General features: G+C 28.4%; 1 protein-coding gene and 1 long non-coding RNA gene across 6 annotated transcripts; one reads left to right on the top strand and one right to left on the bottom strand.

The window, feature by feature from the left end:
- Positions 1 to 7,020: 7,020 nt before the first annotated feature.
- On the top strand, positions 7,021 to 10,658 carry LOC149884412 (uncharacterized). Its single transcript, XR_016455053.1, has 3 exons — positions 7,021 to 7,112; positions 9,906 to 10,021; positions 10,206 to 10,658. It is a non-coding gene; the product is annotated as an uncharacterized LOC149884412 (long non-coding RNA).
- Positions 10,659 to 12,005: 1,347 nt separating this feature from the next.
- Positions 12,006 to 19,900, bottom strand: LOC145186697 (protein quaking-A-like). 5 transcript variants are annotated; one of them, XM_080062904.2, is made up of 8 exons: positions 19,759 to 19,900; positions 19,124 to 19,263; positions 17,427 to 17,629; positions 16,254 to 16,378; positions 15,881 to 16,141; positions 15,297 to 15,414; positions 14,805 to 14,903; positions 13,376 to 14,339 (listed from the first exon to the last, which is right to left on the bottom strand). In XM_080062904.2, the coding sequence occupies exons 1-8, from the start codon at positions 19,765 to 19,767 to the stop codon at positions 14,224 to 14,226; spliced, it is 1,071 nt and encodes a 356-aa protein (XP_079919030.2). In that variant the 5' UTR covers positions 19,768 to 19,900; the 3' UTR covers positions 13,376 to 14,223. The 5 variants fall into 5 exon arrangements, with proteins under 5 accessions (XP_089952309.1, XP_089952311.1, XP_079919030.2 ...); XM_090096183.1 differs by lacking the exons at positions 13,376 to 14,339; positions 19,124 to 19,263; positions 19,759 to 19,900 and adding exons at positions 12,006 to 12,508; positions 12,729 to 12,814 and having other exon boundaries at positions 17,427 to 17,678; XM_090096185.1 differs by lacking the exons at positions 13,376 to 14,339; positions 14,805 to 14,903; positions 19,124 to 19,263; positions 19,759 to 19,900 and adding exons at positions 12,006 to 12,508; positions 12,729 to 12,814 and having other exon boundaries at positions 17,427 to 17,678.
- Between the last annotated feature and the right edge of the window lie 977 nt (positions 19,901 to 20,877).

Raw genomic sequence — 20,877 nt, 5'->3', positions numbered from 1 at the left:
TTGCTTGTTTGTTTTTTTTATTTGAGAAAAAAAAGTAACCCAAAAATATGTTTTTTTTAAAAAACAAAACACAATTTATAGCCAAACCGTTTACTTTTTATCAAGATTAGCGTTTTGTTAACATTATGTTTTATAAGCCATACTTATACGTAAATATACATGTTTCGTTAATATAAGATGTTAAGGTTATAATCTAAAATATATTTCTCAAATCGTTTCAAAAAAAATTCTTGTGCCCACATTCTATATGTTAATAATTAAATTTTTACTTAATTTTAAAATTGTTCATCTTTTTAAGATCAACATCGAAGTTAATGACTGTTGAAGTATTTAGGACGAATGAGCCGGTAAACATACATACATACATACATACATACTTACATACATACATACATACATACATACATACATACATACATACATACATACATACATACATACATACATACATACATACATACATACATACATACATACATACATACATACATACATACATACATACATACATACATACATACATACATACATACATACATACATACATACATACATACATACATACATACATACATACATACAAAAATAGTAACCGTTTTTACGGGTAGCTATTTTTGAAATCAGTGATTTTTTGGCCCTAGAAGGTTGCCTTGCGTTTCCTATTCGTAATGCAAAAAAAAAATTAGATTAAAAAAAGTGGTTAATAAAGCATAAACTTGCTGATTTAAAAACTAACTTCAGACTTTAACTGCAGCAAAAATTGTATTCACAAAGAGTCTTCAGAAAAGTCTTCGAAAAGTAAAATCTTTTAATATGTGAAATCTTTTAGTATCCTTGGTGGTTCATTTGCATCCTTAAAAGATAACAAGTGACAACTCTATTTTACTTTACATGTATGGTTTAGTAAATCTCATGAAAAGCTTCTATGTTAATTTATAAGCCCATAACTTTTCAAAGACTGTTTGTTTGACTTTAAAGAATTGAATCTTGACAAAAAAGAAAACGTTGTTTGAGGAAGGGACAGAAATATTTACTTAGCTACAATTCTACTAATGGTAAGGACATAGAAACAATGCTTTTAATTTTGATATTGCATCTTTCCAAAATGTATTGAAACAGTGGCCTGTTTAATCTGCTCTAGTCATTTTTCTTTTTATTTTTGTGTTTGGTTCTAAACCAATGCTTCCTGAATCTGCAATTGAACAAGAGAAGACTTATGTGTACTTCAAAAAGTTTCTGTCCTGCTTACACGCATGATTTTTATTATTTTTTTTTTTATGGTTAAAATTACTTATTGAGTGATTATCCGAAAGTGATGCACTAATTATCAAAGCTCATCAATAAAACTCTCTCTTTAAGTGAAACCCTTCTTTAAGAACCGCAATTTTTCAACATCTCTAAATATACTTTCAGCGTTCTCGAACTGCTTTTTTTATCAAGCCTACATCTCGCAAAATAGGAGCTTGTATTTAATGATCCCCATGCTTCTCTTCTAATACTTCTTTTTGCATATTTTCAACATCTCGTAACATACTTTCAAAGTTAGACCATTGACCTCTTTTAGACATGCTTATTGTAATCCAGTATTTTGTATTTAACATATTTTCATGTTTCTTTCCGAAAACTTCTTCACGCAGCTTTTTTTGTTTCCTTTTTTTTTCCAATTTGGTTTAAAGATTTTTTAAATTTTTAAAAATTTTGGGTGCTGTAAATTTGTAAGGAAACTTTTTAAACGTTATATTAATAAAAAACCTAAAAATTTATGAGTTGTAGCACTTTAATGAATTGATATAAATTTATCTCATTTTTGTCATAAGTAGACAATCCAGAATCTTCTGAAGAACTAAATACTTCTTTTACATTTTCTACTTCACTAGCATTGTTTAGTAAATGAAATACTTCGGCAATAAACTTTCCCTGGGAAATTCTAGGTTTGGGGCCCAATCCCATAAAGCTGAAAAATGCTTAATTTATGCAAAAGAAAATAGGATTTTTCTTACGCAAAAAAAATTTCCGTAAAATGCAAACTTTTAAAACAAAATTACGCAAAAAAAGTCTGCTGTAAATTCAAAATTTTGTGTAATTATGGAAAATTTCAAAAAATGAATAATTGTTCAGACTACAGATGCTTATTTTTGTAAACAAAAAGATTTGTCCCCGAAAAACGTAGTTATATAATTTTAAAAATTTAGTGAATAGATTTTATTGAATATTAAGTGTTTTTATATTTTACTATATTAAGTTTACAATATCTATATTATTTTATTTATACTATTATTATATTTATTACATATATATATTAACTTTATTTAACTATAATAAGTTTAATATTTTGCTATGTTAAGTGTTTCAATATTCTTGACATTTTTTAAAAGTTGCGAGAAAAGGATTGTTTATCTTTATTTAAAAATCCATCAACTTAAAGTAGAAACTTTTATAAAATAAAGTTTTTTTCCATTGCACCAGATGACTTTGTATGGTTAATGTGACATATGTGATCTGCTTTCCATCTGTTGTAGACTGGTGGTCCTACTGAGTAAATTCCTTAACTTTACATGAATAAAAGTATGAGGAAAACTGGTGAAGTTTTTATTCACGTAAAGCTGACCAATTACTGAGTAAAAGCAATTGCTCATTTTTATTATTTTAAATAGGATAATTATTAGTAGGTTGCAAACTTACGATTAATTGCAATATAAGACATGAAAGACCTAACAATAGGCGTCCGACACTCTACAAAGCAAGAAGTTGAAAGCAGTAGTATTTACAAAAATGAATGAAAAAATTTTTATAACAAAACGCTTTAGCATTCGACCCCTTGGCATTTTACTTCCATCCAAAAATAAAATTTCATTTTATCTCATTACGTTAAAAAAAAAAGCGAATTAGAAAATTTGTTTTTCATCTTCATAAATGAAGTTAAGTTTTTATAAGTAAAAATTGAACATTTCTATCGCTGCGTTCACAACTTTTTCCACCTCTAAATTTAAGAAATGCAGATCTTTTTTTTTGACACATAAGGCAAACAAGAAAAATATGTGAATAATATAAATATAGCACTTTTATTTTTGTTCACAAATCTCTAAAACGATAAAATGAAATTTGCCTACAAAACACATTAAAAAAAAAAACTTTTCCCCGAGGTATATTCATTTTTCACCTTGTGTGTCAAAAAAAGCTAATACTTTTGTATTTTTATGTAAAAATTACCAATTTTACGGCAAATTTGAAAAATCCGTGAGTACGCATTTTTAATAGGATTTTAGTTTTGAAAATTGCGTATTAAGCAAAACTTTAATTTACGTAAAAATTTTTGTAATTATGCATTGTTATTTTTTTTGCGTTTTGCATGAATGGCTTTATAGGATAGGCCCCTGCACGCAAACTTGATACAAATCGGTCCGAAGTGAAGAATATCCAATAATATGCTTTATGCTATAAGTTTCTTTTGAATATCCATCAAACTTTTCTAGATTTCCTCGATGACCCTTGTTAATATATTTTAAAAAAACACCAAACTGTTTAATTAATTCTAAACCAACTCCAGCTATTCAAGAGCCATTTTTCGAAAATTTCCTGGCCGTACTTCCGTCATTTAATTTGCCAAATTGTTTTGCGCATCAATCAAAAGACCCATCCAAAATCTGAAATCATCTTGCATCTTTATCCTTTTGTTTGCCACTAATTCTTTATTTTCTTTCCCCATAACTTATCATACTTTTACTTCTAAACAAAGATTGAATTCAAAACATTGGATTTGAAACTTGCTTTTCATTGGTGAAAATCTACGGATATCAGAACCTTACTTCTAGGTTACAGACGTTGAGCTGACCACTAAGCAGTCGCAATAATTAAAAAATTAACTCGATTAACGTAACATGACAGGCCAATTTTTTCGGTTCTCTTTTTAAAGTTATAAACAGGTAGAAAAAAATCAGCTATAAGTTTGGTTTGGCGCCAAGACTGCAATGTTCTAAACTTTTGTACTATATATTTTATATTGCGTCGTGTAGTGCACCAATAGTCGTCTTGGGTACTTAAAATCGTGTGCAGTAACAAAATCAATAAGAATAAAAGCAGTAGTTTTAAAAAAAAACTTTCAAATTCATTTAGTGAGTTCTCGCAAATAATGAGATCTGTGTGAGATCCGTGTGAAATTGGGATGATCCTTCAATTTACCACTAAATAGGATTTGAGTAGCAAGCATCTGCGTCTCGTTGTTTTTTTATTCGAGACGAGACGAAACGAGACGATGATATCTGGGACATAATTTTTAAATTTCGAGACAAAATTATTGCCCCGATTTAAAACTTTATTCCGGGACAGTTTTTTCCTTTGTCTCGTTATTTTTTGTCTGGGACATTTCTCGTCTCGTAACGCTTTTCCCTGTTCATTTTGAGAAAACGATTCCGAGACGCAGACCCTTATTGAGTAGATTCAAGAGTCACTATTACTTATTCATTAGTTGAAAGAATCTGAATAACCGAACCATTTCACTAGCTATTTTGTTTTCCCTTTCTTTAAGATTTTTTTTATTCCGTAAATCTCTTGTTCTGTTTTAAGCAAATCTGTTTTCTAAAATATTCCACTTATTTTTCATTATTATAATCTTTAATCTTACATGTAACTGGAGTTGTATTTTGTACTGTAGATACTGTAGTACTTCTTCAGTTCATCTTGCTGTGTGGTCCTTTATGGAAGTTGACTTTTTTTTGTTTATTCATACTTTGTCACCAACTGAAAACTTTGGTTTGTTTTCTTTTATTTTATTCTGATAAAAATCTTGATAAAGATTTCTCCACACAATGTTTTCATCTATCTATTCTAGCTTCAACAGGTGTCTTCTTTACTGGAGAGTCCATAGTATTATTTTATTGACTAGACCATCCAAAACATTGATGTATGCGTGAGTTGAATTGGCGGAAAAATATTTGTACATTTTTTCTTTTATCGTACAAGTCCATCTTTCTACTACACTCAACTTTTCTTCATTTTTTGTTGATTATAGTTCAACTAGACTTTAAACATCTTCATTACAAAATTCCTTACCTTTATCAACCCACAATTTACATGGTATTCGTTCATTGAACAGATTTTCAAATGCTTAAGCAACTGTCTTATCTGTTAACTTAACTAGCCACCCATATTTTACTATGTCAAAAACAATTACTTTTCTTACAAAAAATTTAATAACTGATAATCATGCAACAAACCTTTTTACCCTTCAAGATTCTACATTGTAAATTTAATGAATAAGATAATGACAAATTTTTCAGATGAAGAAAATATACTTTGTCTGTTCAAACATCTAATGTATTAGTTGTAACACTGAAAGGTACTGTAAGTCTTCTAGAAAATCTATTTTCAGAAGGATGTAAGTATGTTTTAACACGCTGGTTTCAAACTGATCCATTGGAAAGCCATAAATATCGTCAAATGAGTGGTAAATATCGTCAAATGTGAAGTTTAGGTCAGTTTAGGTCAGTTTATGTGAAGTTCAATCTTTTAAAAAGATATTATGAATGAAGTACTAAAATAATAATAAAACCAATCTGAAACCTGATATAATAATTGACAAAAATAGCTTTTTAATGAAATTGGAAATATTTACCGATAATGTTCAGGAGAATGAGCTGTGTCATGTGACTCGTACAAAGTAGCCATCATTGTACCTGCTTACATTACAAAAAAGATGGTAGATTAATCTGATTGTGCTAACTGCCTGACATCATCAGCTTTCAATCAAGCTTTAACAGAAAATCTTGAAATTCTGTCACGTGGTGGTTTAACAAAACCCTCTAAACCATTACGTAATTATGTTTGTAATGGGTTCATCATTTTGACGCTGAAACAAAAAAATATTAATGTATTCACATAATATAAAAAAAGCATCCTTGTTGGCTCATTGGCAATAAATCAGGCAATTGATATTGGTTTCTTGTGAACACGATGAATGTGGAAGGAAATTGGTAAACACAATGCATACATTTGAACATTGAGCAACAAATTAAAAAGGAAAAAGATGTCGTTTTTTCGTCAGTAAATTTATGTAGCATACATAGTTATAAAAAAAAAATTTATGTAAAAAGAGATTTGAATTATATTTACACTTACACAGTCCAACTGACTTTCGTTGTTTTTATCAACAACTTATAGACGATAAAATTTTTTGAAGCAAAGAGTTATAATAGCTAAAATACCTAACTTACTTGGTTAAACTTACTTGGTTAAACTTACTTGGTTAAACTTACTTGTTTAAACTTACTTGGTTAAACTTACTTGGTTAAACTTACTTGGTTAAACTTACTTGGTTAAACTTACTTGGTTAAACTTACTTGGTTAAACTTACTTGGTTAAATTTGATCCTTATTTGTTATCAGTTATCTAAATATTTTTAGGTTAAGAACTTGATATACACATATGATGAGTAATTATGGAAATCAAGTAGATAAATTGTATTAACGTTTTTACAATGCAACCATCTCAGGTTTTAATGAGTTTTGTAGAAGCTAAAAACTTTACAAAACCGGCCCACGCACGCTGAATTTCGCTAAAACCGATAGCCGAAATTCATATATCGTTTAAAACAACAGAGACATAAAAAATGTCAAATACCATGTTTTTTTTAATAAATCATTTGTAAAACAACATTCAATTCAAAAAATAAAAGAATTATTCCCAAGATTTTGATTTTGACATCTTTATTTCTAATGAAAATGTTATCTCTTCAAGATATTCATTGGTCTTCAAGTTCTTCACAAAATATTTTCTAGAATTGTCAGTTACGGATCAAAAGATGTTTGTTCACCATAGCTTCCATATTTTGTGTCCGAGTTTTCTAGAGAAATGTCCTCCGTATGTTTTTATATCCTTGTTCCTAGATTCCTGAGCTTCTTCGGACAGTAAATCAAAGGCACAATACACTTTTTGATTATATCACTTCCGTGAAATAATATTATAAGTACGGTTGTTGGTAGGGGAAACCATGGGTAATGTTTTATAAATATTGCAGTAGTCTTCAAACAAAATATTTTAAACTTTGGTGGGTTTATCGTGAAAGTGTATCGTAAAAGAACTTCAATCTGAGCATACGTAGTCAGCAATCGCAAAACGTGAGAGCATATATGTTTTTCCGTTATTTTTCTCAAAAGCTCAGCGACTATAACCTGGATTTTTTATGTTTGATATTTCAAACTTCTTTTAAACCGAAGCAATTCGTTTCAGGGCCGACATATAGATATGTGTGTGTTTGAGTTTGCATTTATTATATATTACAGAGTTTTTTTATTTGTATATATTACAGAGTTTTTTTAAAATTGTAGAATTAAGATCCAAAACAATTGAAAAATCTCATGGGACCACTTGTGATTAAAAATCCCATGAACTTGTGAATAGACTTGATAAAGTTCTACGAGGTCTCAATGTTTAAAGACCACGTAAAACTTAATTATAAAAAATAATCTATTGAGAATGTTCATAAAGTATTGCAGGTTTTTCCATACTTCTGCAAACTTGTAAACATAAAACGCATAAATGTCTTCTCAATATATAAAAGTTCATACACACATAAAAATTGTTAACCACTTATTTTGTAAATGTGTTCCAAGATTCTTTTGAGATTCTTTTCTACTCTAAGATCTTTATTCTTTAGCTAAACATCTTTGCATCTTAAGACCTAAGATAGTAAGCGATCTTGGATTTATTGGAGATACAGATGTTCAAACTTTTAAAAAAAGCTTAGTAAAGTTTGTCAGCGAAAATTGTATTAAGAAAATATAACACTGCATCATAATTTTAATGTTTTTTGTAGAAACATTTTATTATCATTTGACATATTTTATATTTCCGAATAAAATAAATAAATAATATTTATAATTTGAATTTTAATGCGTGGTTGGCTTTGAACAACAACGAACTTTTACTTTATTAGTTAAATATTTTGCAATATTTGTTCTTTGCGTTTTCTTAAACTTCTTGGTCAAGTAAATTTTAGGAAAAAAAAGTATTTTTTTAAAAATTCAAAATTATATATCGAAAGAAAATAATAAAAATAACCGATTCTTCATAAATTGACAAACTCTTTAAATATCTCAACACTTCCTCTTAAATATTTCATGTTTTTTCAAAAGATTTATTAAAGTGCTTACTTAAGAAGATTTACTGACCTTAAACCCTTAAACTTCACTGCAAAAAAAATACGCAAAGTTACAAAATTCTTACAAAAATTGAACAAATGTTTTTGAATAAAGATTTTCTCTCTTGAAAGCTAGTAATAAATATCTATTTAAAAAAAAAAAGGAAATCTTAATATAAGACATCGTTGCAAAAATATATATTAAATAACCTAATTGATTCAAGGTTTTTTAAAGTTTTTTAAAGTTTTGCACGCTTTAAAAAAAAAATTTACCGAAAAAATATTTGTTAAAGCAACTGAGAGGAACACGCTGCGCAAATATGGATCGTTTGTTTGCAACCAAACGTTCCACGGATGGAATTTGAGAAGGATACATTTTTCTGGACGCTGAATCCGACCAACAAGGAAATGTTAATCTGGATAAAGAAGATAAGTTGTGCAGTTATCCTTTCACTGCTGCTGAGAATGCTAACAGTGTTAGCACGGGATAGCTAGAGGACCAAAACAGAAGTCCTCAAGATGGACCAAGACGGCTACCTCTGTAAAAATAAACATCACGCTTGGAGGGAGTGCAACAGAGAAGAGGGGCCCCAAATTACCAGAGGTGGAAAAAGTAAAAAAAAAATTTTACTCATGTAAAAGTACTGTTAGTTGAGCAAAAGACAGTACAACAGTTTTTTTGAAGGACGGACCTAATGACATTTTTTCGTTTCCGTTCATCGTCGAAAATCCGTCTAATCTCCGAAACAATGGGTTTGAGAACAGTCTTCCCGATGCCACTGCAATCGCAGAAGAGCTTGAAATTCCTTGTGTATCTCCTACAGAGCGACAACGTCGAGCTAAATGACAATTTGATTATGAAATGCCAGACGAACAAACTGCTAATACAAAAGAGCAATTTCGAACTGAATTCTTCATTCGGTTAGTTTTACGTGGCTCAACAGCAGCAGCTCAACGAACGGTTTTCGATGTTGGTAGACATCGATGTCAAATTCAGTTTCTTACATGATTTTCAGCAAATGAAAACTTGCTCAAATGATGATACCATGAATTTTTCCAAAAACCTGCACGTTTGACGGACTCTGCGTCCAATAATTCATACATAGATCCAACAGAATTAGCTAGTGAGCTGCAAAGCATCTGTTTGGTTCTACAAGAAGACGTTAGATCTCCATTTGATGTGTTAACGTTCATTACGCGAAATGATTTGACTGAAATCAATCTATTCGAATGTCTCTGTTGCTTTTAGAATAATGCTAACAACTCCAGTATCCGTGGCAACTGCTGAACGCAGCTTCTCAAAATTGAAGCTAACTAAAAAATTTGCGTTCGACCACGAGTCAAGAAAGTTGCTCCTAAATTAATTACAGAGTATCCACATTGTTCACTATCCACTGTATCACTGTATTAGTGACTACTGATGTCAGAGTTTTCAGTGCACTTGTGCGTGTGTGTGTGCACGTCCACGTGTGTGTAAGTGTTTGTGTTGATAACTCTAGGGTAGAAAAATATCCTTTATAGCACCCACAGTAAAAAGCTAAGTCCCCCTTAGCACCTGCACAAAAAAATTTCTGGAGCCGCCACTGAGTATATATATTAGTTTAAATTCAATTTATTTCAAAAAAATGTATTTAAAAATTTATATTTTGCTCGTTAATTATGAAAGAATAAAACATTCATGCTTCTTATTTTTTATTTTCAAGTTTAATTTTTGAATCCCAAAAAGTTATGTAAAAAATAAAAGTAATTAATTTTAAATTTTAAATTTTAGTAGGGGAACTAGCTCAAATGGTAGAGCGCTCGCTTAGCATGCGAGAGGTACGGGGGATCGATGCCCCGGTTCTCCACTTCTTTTTAGTCTATTGAAAGGCTATTATATAAATAAAGGTATATATCATATATATATATTGCATATAAGATAATATGTATATAAAAATGTACTATAAATAATATAATTCTTTTAACCGCAACATTTTAACAAAAAGAAGTTTTGAAACCACCATTTCTTAACCATTTTTGAAGTTGAGCTAAAGATTACATTTTTTTTTGTATTTTATTTTGTCTTTTGCAGACTGTTGACATCAAAAACATTTTTCCGTCCGTGACAAATACGAATCTCCTTCCGCAGAAATAATACATCAGATCCTCAACACAAAAGATTGAAAAACTTGTTTTATAGATTTAGCATGCATTTTACTCCTATCTTATAAAGGTTTTCAATAGGCCGCACTTACTTGGATCTTACAGGTTTTCAGTGGGCCGCACTGGAGAGGAGAAGAAAGACTTTCCTTCATATCATTTTCTCTCACAAAATAAATATAAAATGGAATTGAAATATATTTAGACGAGTATTTATTGATTAAGGAGAATTTTATTTGCTGCTGAAAAAACGTACTTTGTTTTTTTCGAAATAGAGTTTTTTCCCTAAACTCTGCATTTCTAAATTTTATGACTTGCATTTAAACTTTATGTTAAGCAAAGGGGCTTATTATGTTAAGATTATGTCAAGTGATGAACCTTTTTTTCTAAACAAATATCTTGAGTGCGTGTGTGCATCATTTGTGTAGCAAGGCGTAAAGCGTAAAATGTATGCTTTTAGCAAACAACTTGATGAAAAAAAAAACCCTTTCTATCTTAACGCATTAATGCTTATGCAATTTGGTTGAAAAGAGCAAAAGCAATGCATGTTCCAACAAATGATTAAAAGCTTATGCAGAATTTGACCAGAGTTTGAATTGTGTATATTAAAGAGTTTTTCAAACAGAAGATGCAGTTTATATTTAACATAATGGCAGCGGTATTCTTCTATTTTCCAAAAAGGTTTTACTAAAAGGTCTTATTTTTGGAAAGAACTTTTAGGAAAAAAATCATTTTTAAGGTACAATATTGGTTTAAGTTTTCTTTCTACTGATCTACTAGTTTTTTCTACAGAGAAGCAAAGTGCTAAAATGGTACCAACTTGTTGAACTCTTTTTTTTAAAGTCCATTTCAACATGGCGTTTTCTTTAAAATATACTTTATAAAAAGCTCAGATTTATGGGAAGAAGATTTCTTAGATGGAGGTGCTTGTTACAAAATTGAATATTACAAGCTAAATGAGGAGGGAGGTACACTTTTAGAAGACTTTGCTTCATCTATAACAACAAATGAAGACCACACTCATATAAAACACATGCCCCCCACAACAATCGGCCGAAAAAAGTCAGTATTATAAAAAAAAAATTTTATTCATTTTGTAAATTCAAAAATAACAAAAAACAATTTTATAATTTATTAAATAATTAACTATCAAAATAATTCATTATTTTATAATACTTTAAATCTGATATAATAAACTATTTTCTACGAAAAGCTCATACATTATAGAGATATATTGACATCATTATCATTTATCGATATACATCGGTATCATATATTATCGATTAGTATACACGAGATATTCAAAGATGTTAACTGTTCTCAATGCCTGCAATACCTGAGTACTCTACAACTTCAGGAATGCTTTGAAGTAAAAACAAAAAATTACAGAAGTAAAACAAGTATTTTTTTTATATTGAGGCAGTAATTCATAAAGAAACATTCAGGGGCCAAATGCAAGAACCGAACTTGAAACTTCAAATCACTTTTTAAATCTGAAGTTTGATTACAAGAGAGGCACCTGCTTTTAATTTTTAGATTTGAAGTATGTCTTGAAAACTCAAAATTGATTCCTGCATTCAGGCCTCAGTTCAATTGATCAAGTTTCATAGTAAGAATTAGTTAAATTTTCGTTTAACAATTGTTTAATCAATCAAACTGCACACAGTTAAAACCGGTTTAAAAAACAATTGCATAATTGGTTTGGACAAATTCCATATTAGTACAATTGACATAACTTTGGTCTGTAAAATATTTTTAAAATAATCTTTCTATCAAAATAAGTTAAAAATAAATGAAACATTTAATCGTAAAATTTTTAAAAAATATATTTGTTCTATAAATGTAATTTATGTATTTACAAAATCTGAAAATCAAGAATATATTAACATACAGATAAAACCACTAAAATTTGCTTCGAGCAACAACAAACATCACTGACTCATCACTGACTAACAACACAGAACTTTAAAAATCGACTTTAAGTTGGCATAATTAATAATACGGATAATTACAGACTTTTAAAGAATGTTTTACGAATAACGAACAGCGGCTTCAATAATGCAAGAAACTCGGCCCCAATTTTCGTTATGAGAAAAAGCAACTAATGCCCGCCATTTTTATAAACCTCATAACAATTAAGAATATAAATTTCTCAGCATATGTAAGAAATGATTAATCGAACTGAACCATCAGTCAGGTGATGTTAATGAATTAGTGTCAGGATCAGCAAGAAATCTATTACAAAAGCGAAGAAAAATTAATAGAAAATTAAAATAAAAAAAAGTCAACGAAAAAGAAAATTATTATCGAAATCTGAGTCGATAAAACTAAAGGAAATAAACCGTCATTAATAGTTAAACGTTAATAAATTAAGCGCGAAAACAGCATGTTTAGGCGCGAAAATAAAAATCAGTAAAGTGATAAATAATATGTTTTTAAGCAGAAGGTTGAGCACCTGTCAAGCAGCAGACTTGTTATAAGGATGGTACATCCTCCTCACTCTTTCTATTTGAGATTTCAGTTGGTTAACACTTGAAGATACTACAAACGAAAACGTTAGTTTTACATAGTTAATAATTGTTAATACACTCATTATTTCGTGTTGTCTTAACAACAACAACAAAAGAAAACATGATATAAACATAAAACGTTTAATAAGTGGAAATTAAAAGTTGATTGATGATGACCAAAAAGTTAACTTAAAATGATTTTGTAAGTAATAAACGCATGCAATTTAAAACTGTCCACTAATTAATCCCTAGGGAATTTATATGGGTTAAAAAAACTAATTGCTAAACAAAGACTAAACGACTTTCCTAACGAACTTAAGTAATAGAAAAACTTTCCATATAATTCATATAACATAATTATAATTAGAAATTTTCCTCAAGGGTTAGAATTATCATTACAATTACATAATTATTATAATTATATTATAATTATATTATAAATTCATAACTATTATAATTAGAAACTTTCCTTATAAATTTACATTATGTAATTGTAATAATGAATATAGTGTTATTAAAAATATCACTAAGTTAATAAAAGTTATAATTACAAGAAATAATAAAATAATTATCAAAGAAACAAAACTAATTAAATTTTTAAAAGTTCTTTTCTCGCAAATAAGTTTAAAATGATAAAATGTGTAAAACCAAAAAAATGCCTAAAACTAAAAAACACATCTATGTGTTAAAATACATAATTTTTTAATGGTCAACACAACATTTGACACTATTGTGGCTTTAAATCATAAGGAGCAGTTTTTTCTCATACTTGAAAGCTGGAAAAAGTAAATAGTTAAACTGGACAAGAAGTTTTAAAATTATACAAAAAGAAAACTTATTTTGTTTGCAAGAAAAAACGTTTTTTTTTTTCTTCAGCCTCCATTTCAATAATTTTCTCTCTGAACAAATCCAAAAATAGAAACACATCACACACAATACACGCACATATAAAAGAAAGTATGGAAAAAACTGAAACATGTTATGCTTAGCTGTTGGTTTAAACTTTTAAATTGCAAAAAAAAAATTCCAAAAATATAGACATGTTATCAGCCATAAAAATAAATACATTTATTTTAAAATTAAAATAGCAATTTTTTGTTCAATATTTTACTCCATTATAAACATTAAAAAGATTTTTTTTTTTTTTAACATTTAATTTTTAATGCAATTTAAGTTTATTTCTATTAAGACTTATTTGCTTTAAGCTAAAAAGTTTAGAATTTAGATTAAAATAATTTAATGCTTATTTATAAAAATACTCTAAATATTTAAGTTAAAAAAACACATCAAAAAAATATTCCAAATTTTTTTTAAACTATTGTATACACTTTATTTCACTTTGACAAATATTTTAATAAGAGCTTTTATTAGCAGAAACAAATGTATAATTGTTTAAGTTAAAAAAAAAAAAAATCACAGCCTTTTTTCTGGCTGGAATTTTCATCTTTTTCCTGCCAATAAAGAGACGGAGTCGAAATTTACAAAATCAAGAAATGAGGGTGGTGATCTTTGCATGTTATTGTCAATCGAATACACTCCTTTGAGAGCTGACGTTACTAAATTAGCAAAAAACAAACAAAGGAATGACAGGAAAACTTCAAAATTATTCCAGAACTTTTAGAAAAAAACATTTTTCAACTTTTTGGCCAGGAAAATCATAGAAAAGTATTTTTTTTGTAAAAAAAAAAAACAGATTAACTTTTCATGTTAACAATATTAGGTATAATTAAAAGACTCAGAAAATGACTGTAAGAATAACATAAAACCATAACGAAAATGTTTAACCTATAAAAATGTATAAATATAACATATTTCATGTCAATATAACTTAACTATCTACAAATTTTTTAAATATTTAAAAAGGGATATTTTTGTTTAAATAAAATGAAATTTGAAAATAAAGTCCCAGCATTAAAAGTCGAGTGACAGCTGACTACACAATGACATTGGAGTAAGAGGAGATTGGATATGGTTCAGATCGTAAAAACGTTGATAGAACTGGCAGTCCAACATGAGCTCACCTGATGTGCTACGTAGTGCAGGGAAAGATGTATTGTTATGGGTCATAACAGGAGTTGGACTAGGAAAAGTCAGGAGTCCATTTTGTAGTGTTGATGAAACTAAATATAAAATCATGAATATATATATATAAAGATATGTATATACAATATACAGATTGACAAATGTATTTTTCAGCATTAAAATTGTGTAATTTTTAAAGAAGAATAAACACATGCAATTTAGAAATAAATTTGTGGATGTGAAATTAGTAAAAGAAAGAAAACTATGAACATAGATGCAGTATTTAGTAATAGAAAAAAATTATGAACTCACAATGTAAATAACTTCTTATATTACTTTACCATTAAATATTTTAACTCCAACATTTTCCCAAAAATTATTGAAAATAAGTTCATTATTGACCTAAGCCTACAACTATTACACTTTGACTGAATTTTTAGAATTAAAGTGAAGAGAGGAATGTTAATAAACTGACAGTGAATCTTTTTTACCTGTAGAGTTATGTCCATTAAAAGGATTTTGTATTTCGTTACTTGGTGCCCTGTATGTTCCATTGAGAATTGCTAAATCCTGAAGCTGTTTCTTTTTAATATCATCTTCACCATCTCTCTAAGAAAAGTTTGTAAAAATGCATTTTAAACTAAAATATCAACTATATCAACTAGTAATAGTTCACCTAGAACAAAGTTTTTATGCATATTATAAATGCACAAAAACTAGAATCAATATCAATATATTATTCTAAACAAATACATAGAGTCATAGCAGTTTTTTATCTTTAAAACAAATATTGCATCTGCTTATATTTACAATTAATATTATTTACTTTGTAAGGCAACTCAAAAGAAGCATTTAATATACTATAAAACTAAGTTCACTTTAATGCAAAGATTAAACATTTTCAAATCACAAAAAACAAATATAAAAAGTTCTTTGGAGTTAGATGGAATAAGAATTAAACCTACCAATCAATAAAATTGAATGATAAAATAAAGATCTACAGTCCAAACACAAACAAAACTCTTTAATAATCTAAGTATGACTAGGATACTCCATGAAAGTAAATAAATCTTACTGGAGGTGTTAAAAGAAAATTCACTTCTTCTACTGTTTTCTGAAGTTTTAAACGTGCTCTTTCTTCTGTATCTTCTACCATTATTAATACATGTAAATCTTCATCTAGATGCTCATAATTTGGTTGACCCCGTCTCTCATCTTCTACTTTCTTATCTTTCATGGAACCCCTGCCTCTTACAAGTAATTTGCAAGCAGTTTCTTGTTCTACTTGTCGTAATGTTAAACCTCGTGGCCCAATAATACGACCAACAAAATTGAACTAATAAAAATAAATTTGGGCTACTGTATACTACTATTTCAAAAAAAAAAAAAAAAAAATCTAAAATAAAATAAAAATCTGAACAAAAAGCCATTGAATTGCATAATTTTACCTTGGGATATTCTTTTACTTTTGCATAGACTTTTTCAGTTAGTTTGACAATATTTCCTTGAGGTTTAGGCAGTGACATTAGAAAATTTGATGGATAAAAAATATCATTTCGAACTCGATTTATTTCTAAATGAAGAAATAAACGAAAAATTAAATTGATATAAATTTATACAAAAACAATTAAAATATATCATGCAAGGTATATACAAACATTTGATGCACTCATAAAGCTACCAAGTTTATAAAAATAAAAATATTTTCCCTGATACAATGCATGCAAGATTTTCAAAAAATCTAACTTTAAAATTTTTTTAGATAGACACAAATAAGGTGAAAAAGAACAATAGAAAAAGAAGCTATAATATAGAAATAATAATAGAATAATATAGAAAAATAATATAGATAATATAGAAAAAGAAGTTTAATCTTTAGCATTAGAAAAAGAAAAAGTTAAACATTTTTAACTTTTTAAAAACATTTTAAATTGTTAAAGTTAAATCCTTAAAATTAAATATTTTAAATATTTCTCAAACTGTTTTGTATAAACTCCCTGACTTTCCCCAGAAAAAGATTTGATTTATTTTTTCTATTTAAATTTATTCCACTGATTTCCAGTTTGGTGGACACCCTGCTGTGTAGCTAAATTTTATTGACAAAAAACTCTTGGAATAAATTACAATAACTTTTCATTATGCTTGATGTTTAAAAGTTCTTGATGTAAAAGTTAATTATTAAAATAATTAAGATTAAAGTCATGACAATTAAAACAATAAATTGGTAGCAGAAATAATCATATAAAAAAATCTACTAATATCACTACTATAACTATTCATTGATGATAGTGATGTTCTTACAAGATACCATATTATTGCCATAAAGTATTACGTATCACACTAAAATTTTACCTCTGCTTAAACGTTCAGCTTTTTGGAAAAACAAGTGTGAAATATCTTATGTATTGTCACTTATTCTGTATAAATAACTAAAGCATGAGTTGATTTACACCAATCGAAATGGTAAATTATTAAATAATAAGTATCCATATATAAGAGGCACTAATATTCATATAATAAGGAACAATGTGCAGTTATGAAATTATGCATTACAGCATAAATCAGATAATACTTAGACTAATTCCATATTTTTATTCTTTAATCCCACGATATTAACTCACCTTCATCGAGTAACCTTTCCGAATGAAGAAATATTTTCGGCATTTTTGATACCGTAGTTTTGTCTTGCAAAAGTTGATTGAGGTATTCTGAAGCACTTAACTCGTCGTGAACCATTTTATGTGCTGATAATAATTGAGGAACAGGCGAAGTAGATTTTATTATTTTTGCCCTCTTGTTATAAGCCGCAAGACTTGTCGGCGTCCTAAAAATAACAGTTAAGTTTGCGAGTGAGTTGTAAAGAAAGCAAGCACTGTTGAAGTCAAACACAGATTGATAGTTATGAATACGGGGGTTAAACAATTGATAAAAAGAATAAAAAATAAACAAAGATGGAAAATTACTCTCAGGAGACGTGATCATCTTTAATTTTTTAATATTCAAGTGTTTTGAAGTACAAATGCGCATTTTACCAACCTCGTTAAAGAATTTAATCAAATGTTTTATGGAATTTATTATCATAAAATGTACATTTTGTACTTTGCATCTTTCGTTACACATGTAAAAACTCCCTAGCTTGGTTTCTCATCATAACGAGATTAAAGTAAACATCTCCCCGGTCTTTTCACAACAAAATTTTGTTAATGAAAAACAATACATAAATGTAGCACTTAATGTGTAAATAAACATCCTCTCTTGCTTCGTTGTATAAATAGGAATATTTGTTGGTTTGTGTTTAAACTCAGAAGCTGGATATTTCCGGCTCCCATTTTTTGTCACGCGTTAAAACCGATTCGATGAAATTGAATTAAATAAGAAAGTCGAATTAAATAAGAAAATTGAAGTAAATAAGAAAGAGAAAGAGAAAAAATGATTAAAAAATGAGAAAAATTTCACGAAAATACTAAACAAATAAACATAACTTAAACAAATAATACATGAGCAAATGCATATTTTGGCAAGCAAAAAAAAAATATTTATCTGTCCTTGTTTAATTACTTCAGAGAAAAAAATTTGAAACGATTTTTCTCTACGTGGTGAAGATAAAACATCTTAACATGATTCGTAACAAAGTTCATGAATGGAGGTTGCATTTTTGTATCAAGCTTTATAATTTAACAAGTATGTTTAACGGACGCTCTTCAAGCTGTAAATATAACATAACCACTTCACATTTAATGCAAACGTAGTCGGCTAGTTGTATCTAACTAGCTTAACCACGTTTTAGAAATAAATATTTGACTGGTTGAACCGAGCTTAGAAGGGTTCCCTTCTGGCTAATCTTGATTAATCTATAAGGTCGAAATCTTTGAGGTCGAAACTGAATTTTTTTTCCGAAGACGAAAAAGTTTAAAATCACAAGGAAGTTGTAAACAATTTTTTCAATTTCAATTTTTTTCAATTTTTTTCAATTTGGTTTCATTTTTTTAAGGAGCTTAGAATCGACATCCATTAGGAATTAAATGTCATGATGTCTATTAGATGATGTAAATGAGATGATACCCTCTCAGTTATTTTAGCTCAATATTTAACATATATTTTTTATTGCTTTTGATTATAAATATAGCATAAATGTAAAAATATAAGTATAAATAAAAAATAAAGCAATAGAAAAGTAATATTATTAGTTATCTCGAGCCACCTTGTTTGATTATGTATTTATAAAATTACAATTACGATTACACTACATGGTTAAAAAAAATTATCTGCGACTTCAAATAATAAAATAAAGAAGAAAAATTAGACCAAAGATATTTACCCATTTTTCAAATTGCATCCAGAATTATTTCGCATCCATTCGTCTAAATTGCTTATAACTCGTTCGTCAAAAATGCGCTCGCTATTATTTGGTTGAAATCTTGAACTGAGGTTCGGCAGATTCATGTCTTGAATATTTATCTGTGAAAAAAGAATTTTGGCATTGAGACTGTAAACAAAGTTGTTTAACCATTGTCGTTTTACGGAATCGTTCGTCAAGCCCAGTTAACCACAAATTGCAAAGTGCCCCCCTCGAATTACTTTAATTGTAATTACGGATAAAATGGATGTTTTTGGTTTTGCTATTTCCCAGTTCTAACATCAACTGATTCATTTTAAAGGTTCTTTAAAAATTTGTAAAGTGTCAAGAGACGTTCGCATTTTGAATTTCTTCATATTTTAAATTTTTTCCCATTGACTTCATGAGATTAAATTTTAAATGTTTTAAAGATAAAAAAAATAAAACATTAACCTTAAAATATTTTATTTCAAACATAAAACTTAAATTTGGGCAATAATATCTTTATGATTTTTATTGGTTACACCTTATTGCAGTATTATATATGATTTATTGGTTACACCTTATTGCAGTATTACAATTATTTCTAAAGTTTCAAAAACTGAAACAAATCTTACCGACCACATCAAATCGCCTCTTAATTTTTCCACTGAATACTTGTTAAAGTAAAAACAGTTTCGGATACTCGCTGCATTTTAGCTGGTGAAATAGACCGTTAAGCAAAATTTTTTTGGAACTTTCTATACTTTCCGCATTCTCGATTTATTTTTTGAGTATTTTTTGAGATTTCTTAAATGTTGAGATAAAGGTTATTTAAAAAAAAAAAAATTTTTTTTAAATGTATTTTTATAAATCATTAACAAAGTTCACTTGTAAGCAAAGTAGTCAATTTATTTATTTATTTTCGAATTTTAGACTCTTTTACGATAGTGAAATTTATTTTAAAACTTTTACGCCTTCTTGCAAATTATTGGTTTTTGCGCTTTCTAAATATTTGATTTTATAATTTTCTTTTTTTTCTTTTCATTTAATATTCCTTTTTAAGTTTTTCTTTTTTTTTTTTTTTTTTTTTTCATTCATTTGATGTCAAGTCTAAAGAAATTATCAAAAGTTACTTAATTTTTTACATTATATAAACTTCAGTTCCCGGTGCATGATTTTTAATACTTAATTTTTTACATTATATAAACTTCAGTTCCCGGTGCATGATTTTTAATACTTAATTTTTTACATTATATAAACTTCAGTTCCCGGTGCATGATTTCTTTGGAACTTTGAGGAGTATAAAAGTTAGTATCTCAAACCATTACTTAATTAGGGCAAAAAGTTAACCTCACTAACAGTTCATTTACTTCAAACCTATTAACTTTGAAGAAGCGCGAGCGCAAACTTTGTCTATGCGCACGAGGATAACAGCGAACTGGTGTAAACGCAAACTAGAGGAAGTGTCAACGCGATGTAGAGACTGGATCAACTGCAAGTTGGACTAAGTACGTACTGGGTTACATTTTTACATTAACTTGCGCAACTGTGAATTGGTATACGTGCAGACAAGATGGAGAGACTGGATTAAATGCATATTGGATTAAGTACAAACTGGTATCAGCTCACCATAATTTAACCACTTTGTATTATATTTGCACTTATGTCAATAAGTGCAAATATAATACAGAGCCTGGGTAAGGTATAAAATGGAATACATGCGAACTGTTGTAAGACTTCACAAAAAGTACGAT

Source organism: Hydra viridissima, unplaced genomic scaffold (assembly GCF_058129835.1).
Source record: "Hydra viridissima isolate aposymbiotic clone 2 unplaced genomic scaffold, HvirCarnegie_v1 scaffold_8, whole genome shotgun sequence".
NCBI classification, from domain to species: Eukaryota; Metazoa; Cnidaria; class Hydrozoa; order Anthoathecata; family Hydridae; genus Hydra; species Hydra viridissima.
This window is presented reverse-complemented; position numbering and strand designations above follow the sequence as displayed.

Bases quoted from the DNA above. Each gene is read 5' to 3' on its own strand.
- LOC145186697 (XM_080062904.2), bottom strand. The intron at 16,379-17,426 runs GTGAGTTAATAT...TTCTTCATTTAG, and splicing joins GGAAAGGTTACTCGATGAAG to AAATAAATCGAGTTCGAAAT. The intron at 14,340-14,804 runs GTGAGCTCATGT...TTGCTAATTTAG, and splicing joins TGCACTACGTAGCACATCAG to TAACGTCAGCTCTCAAAGGA.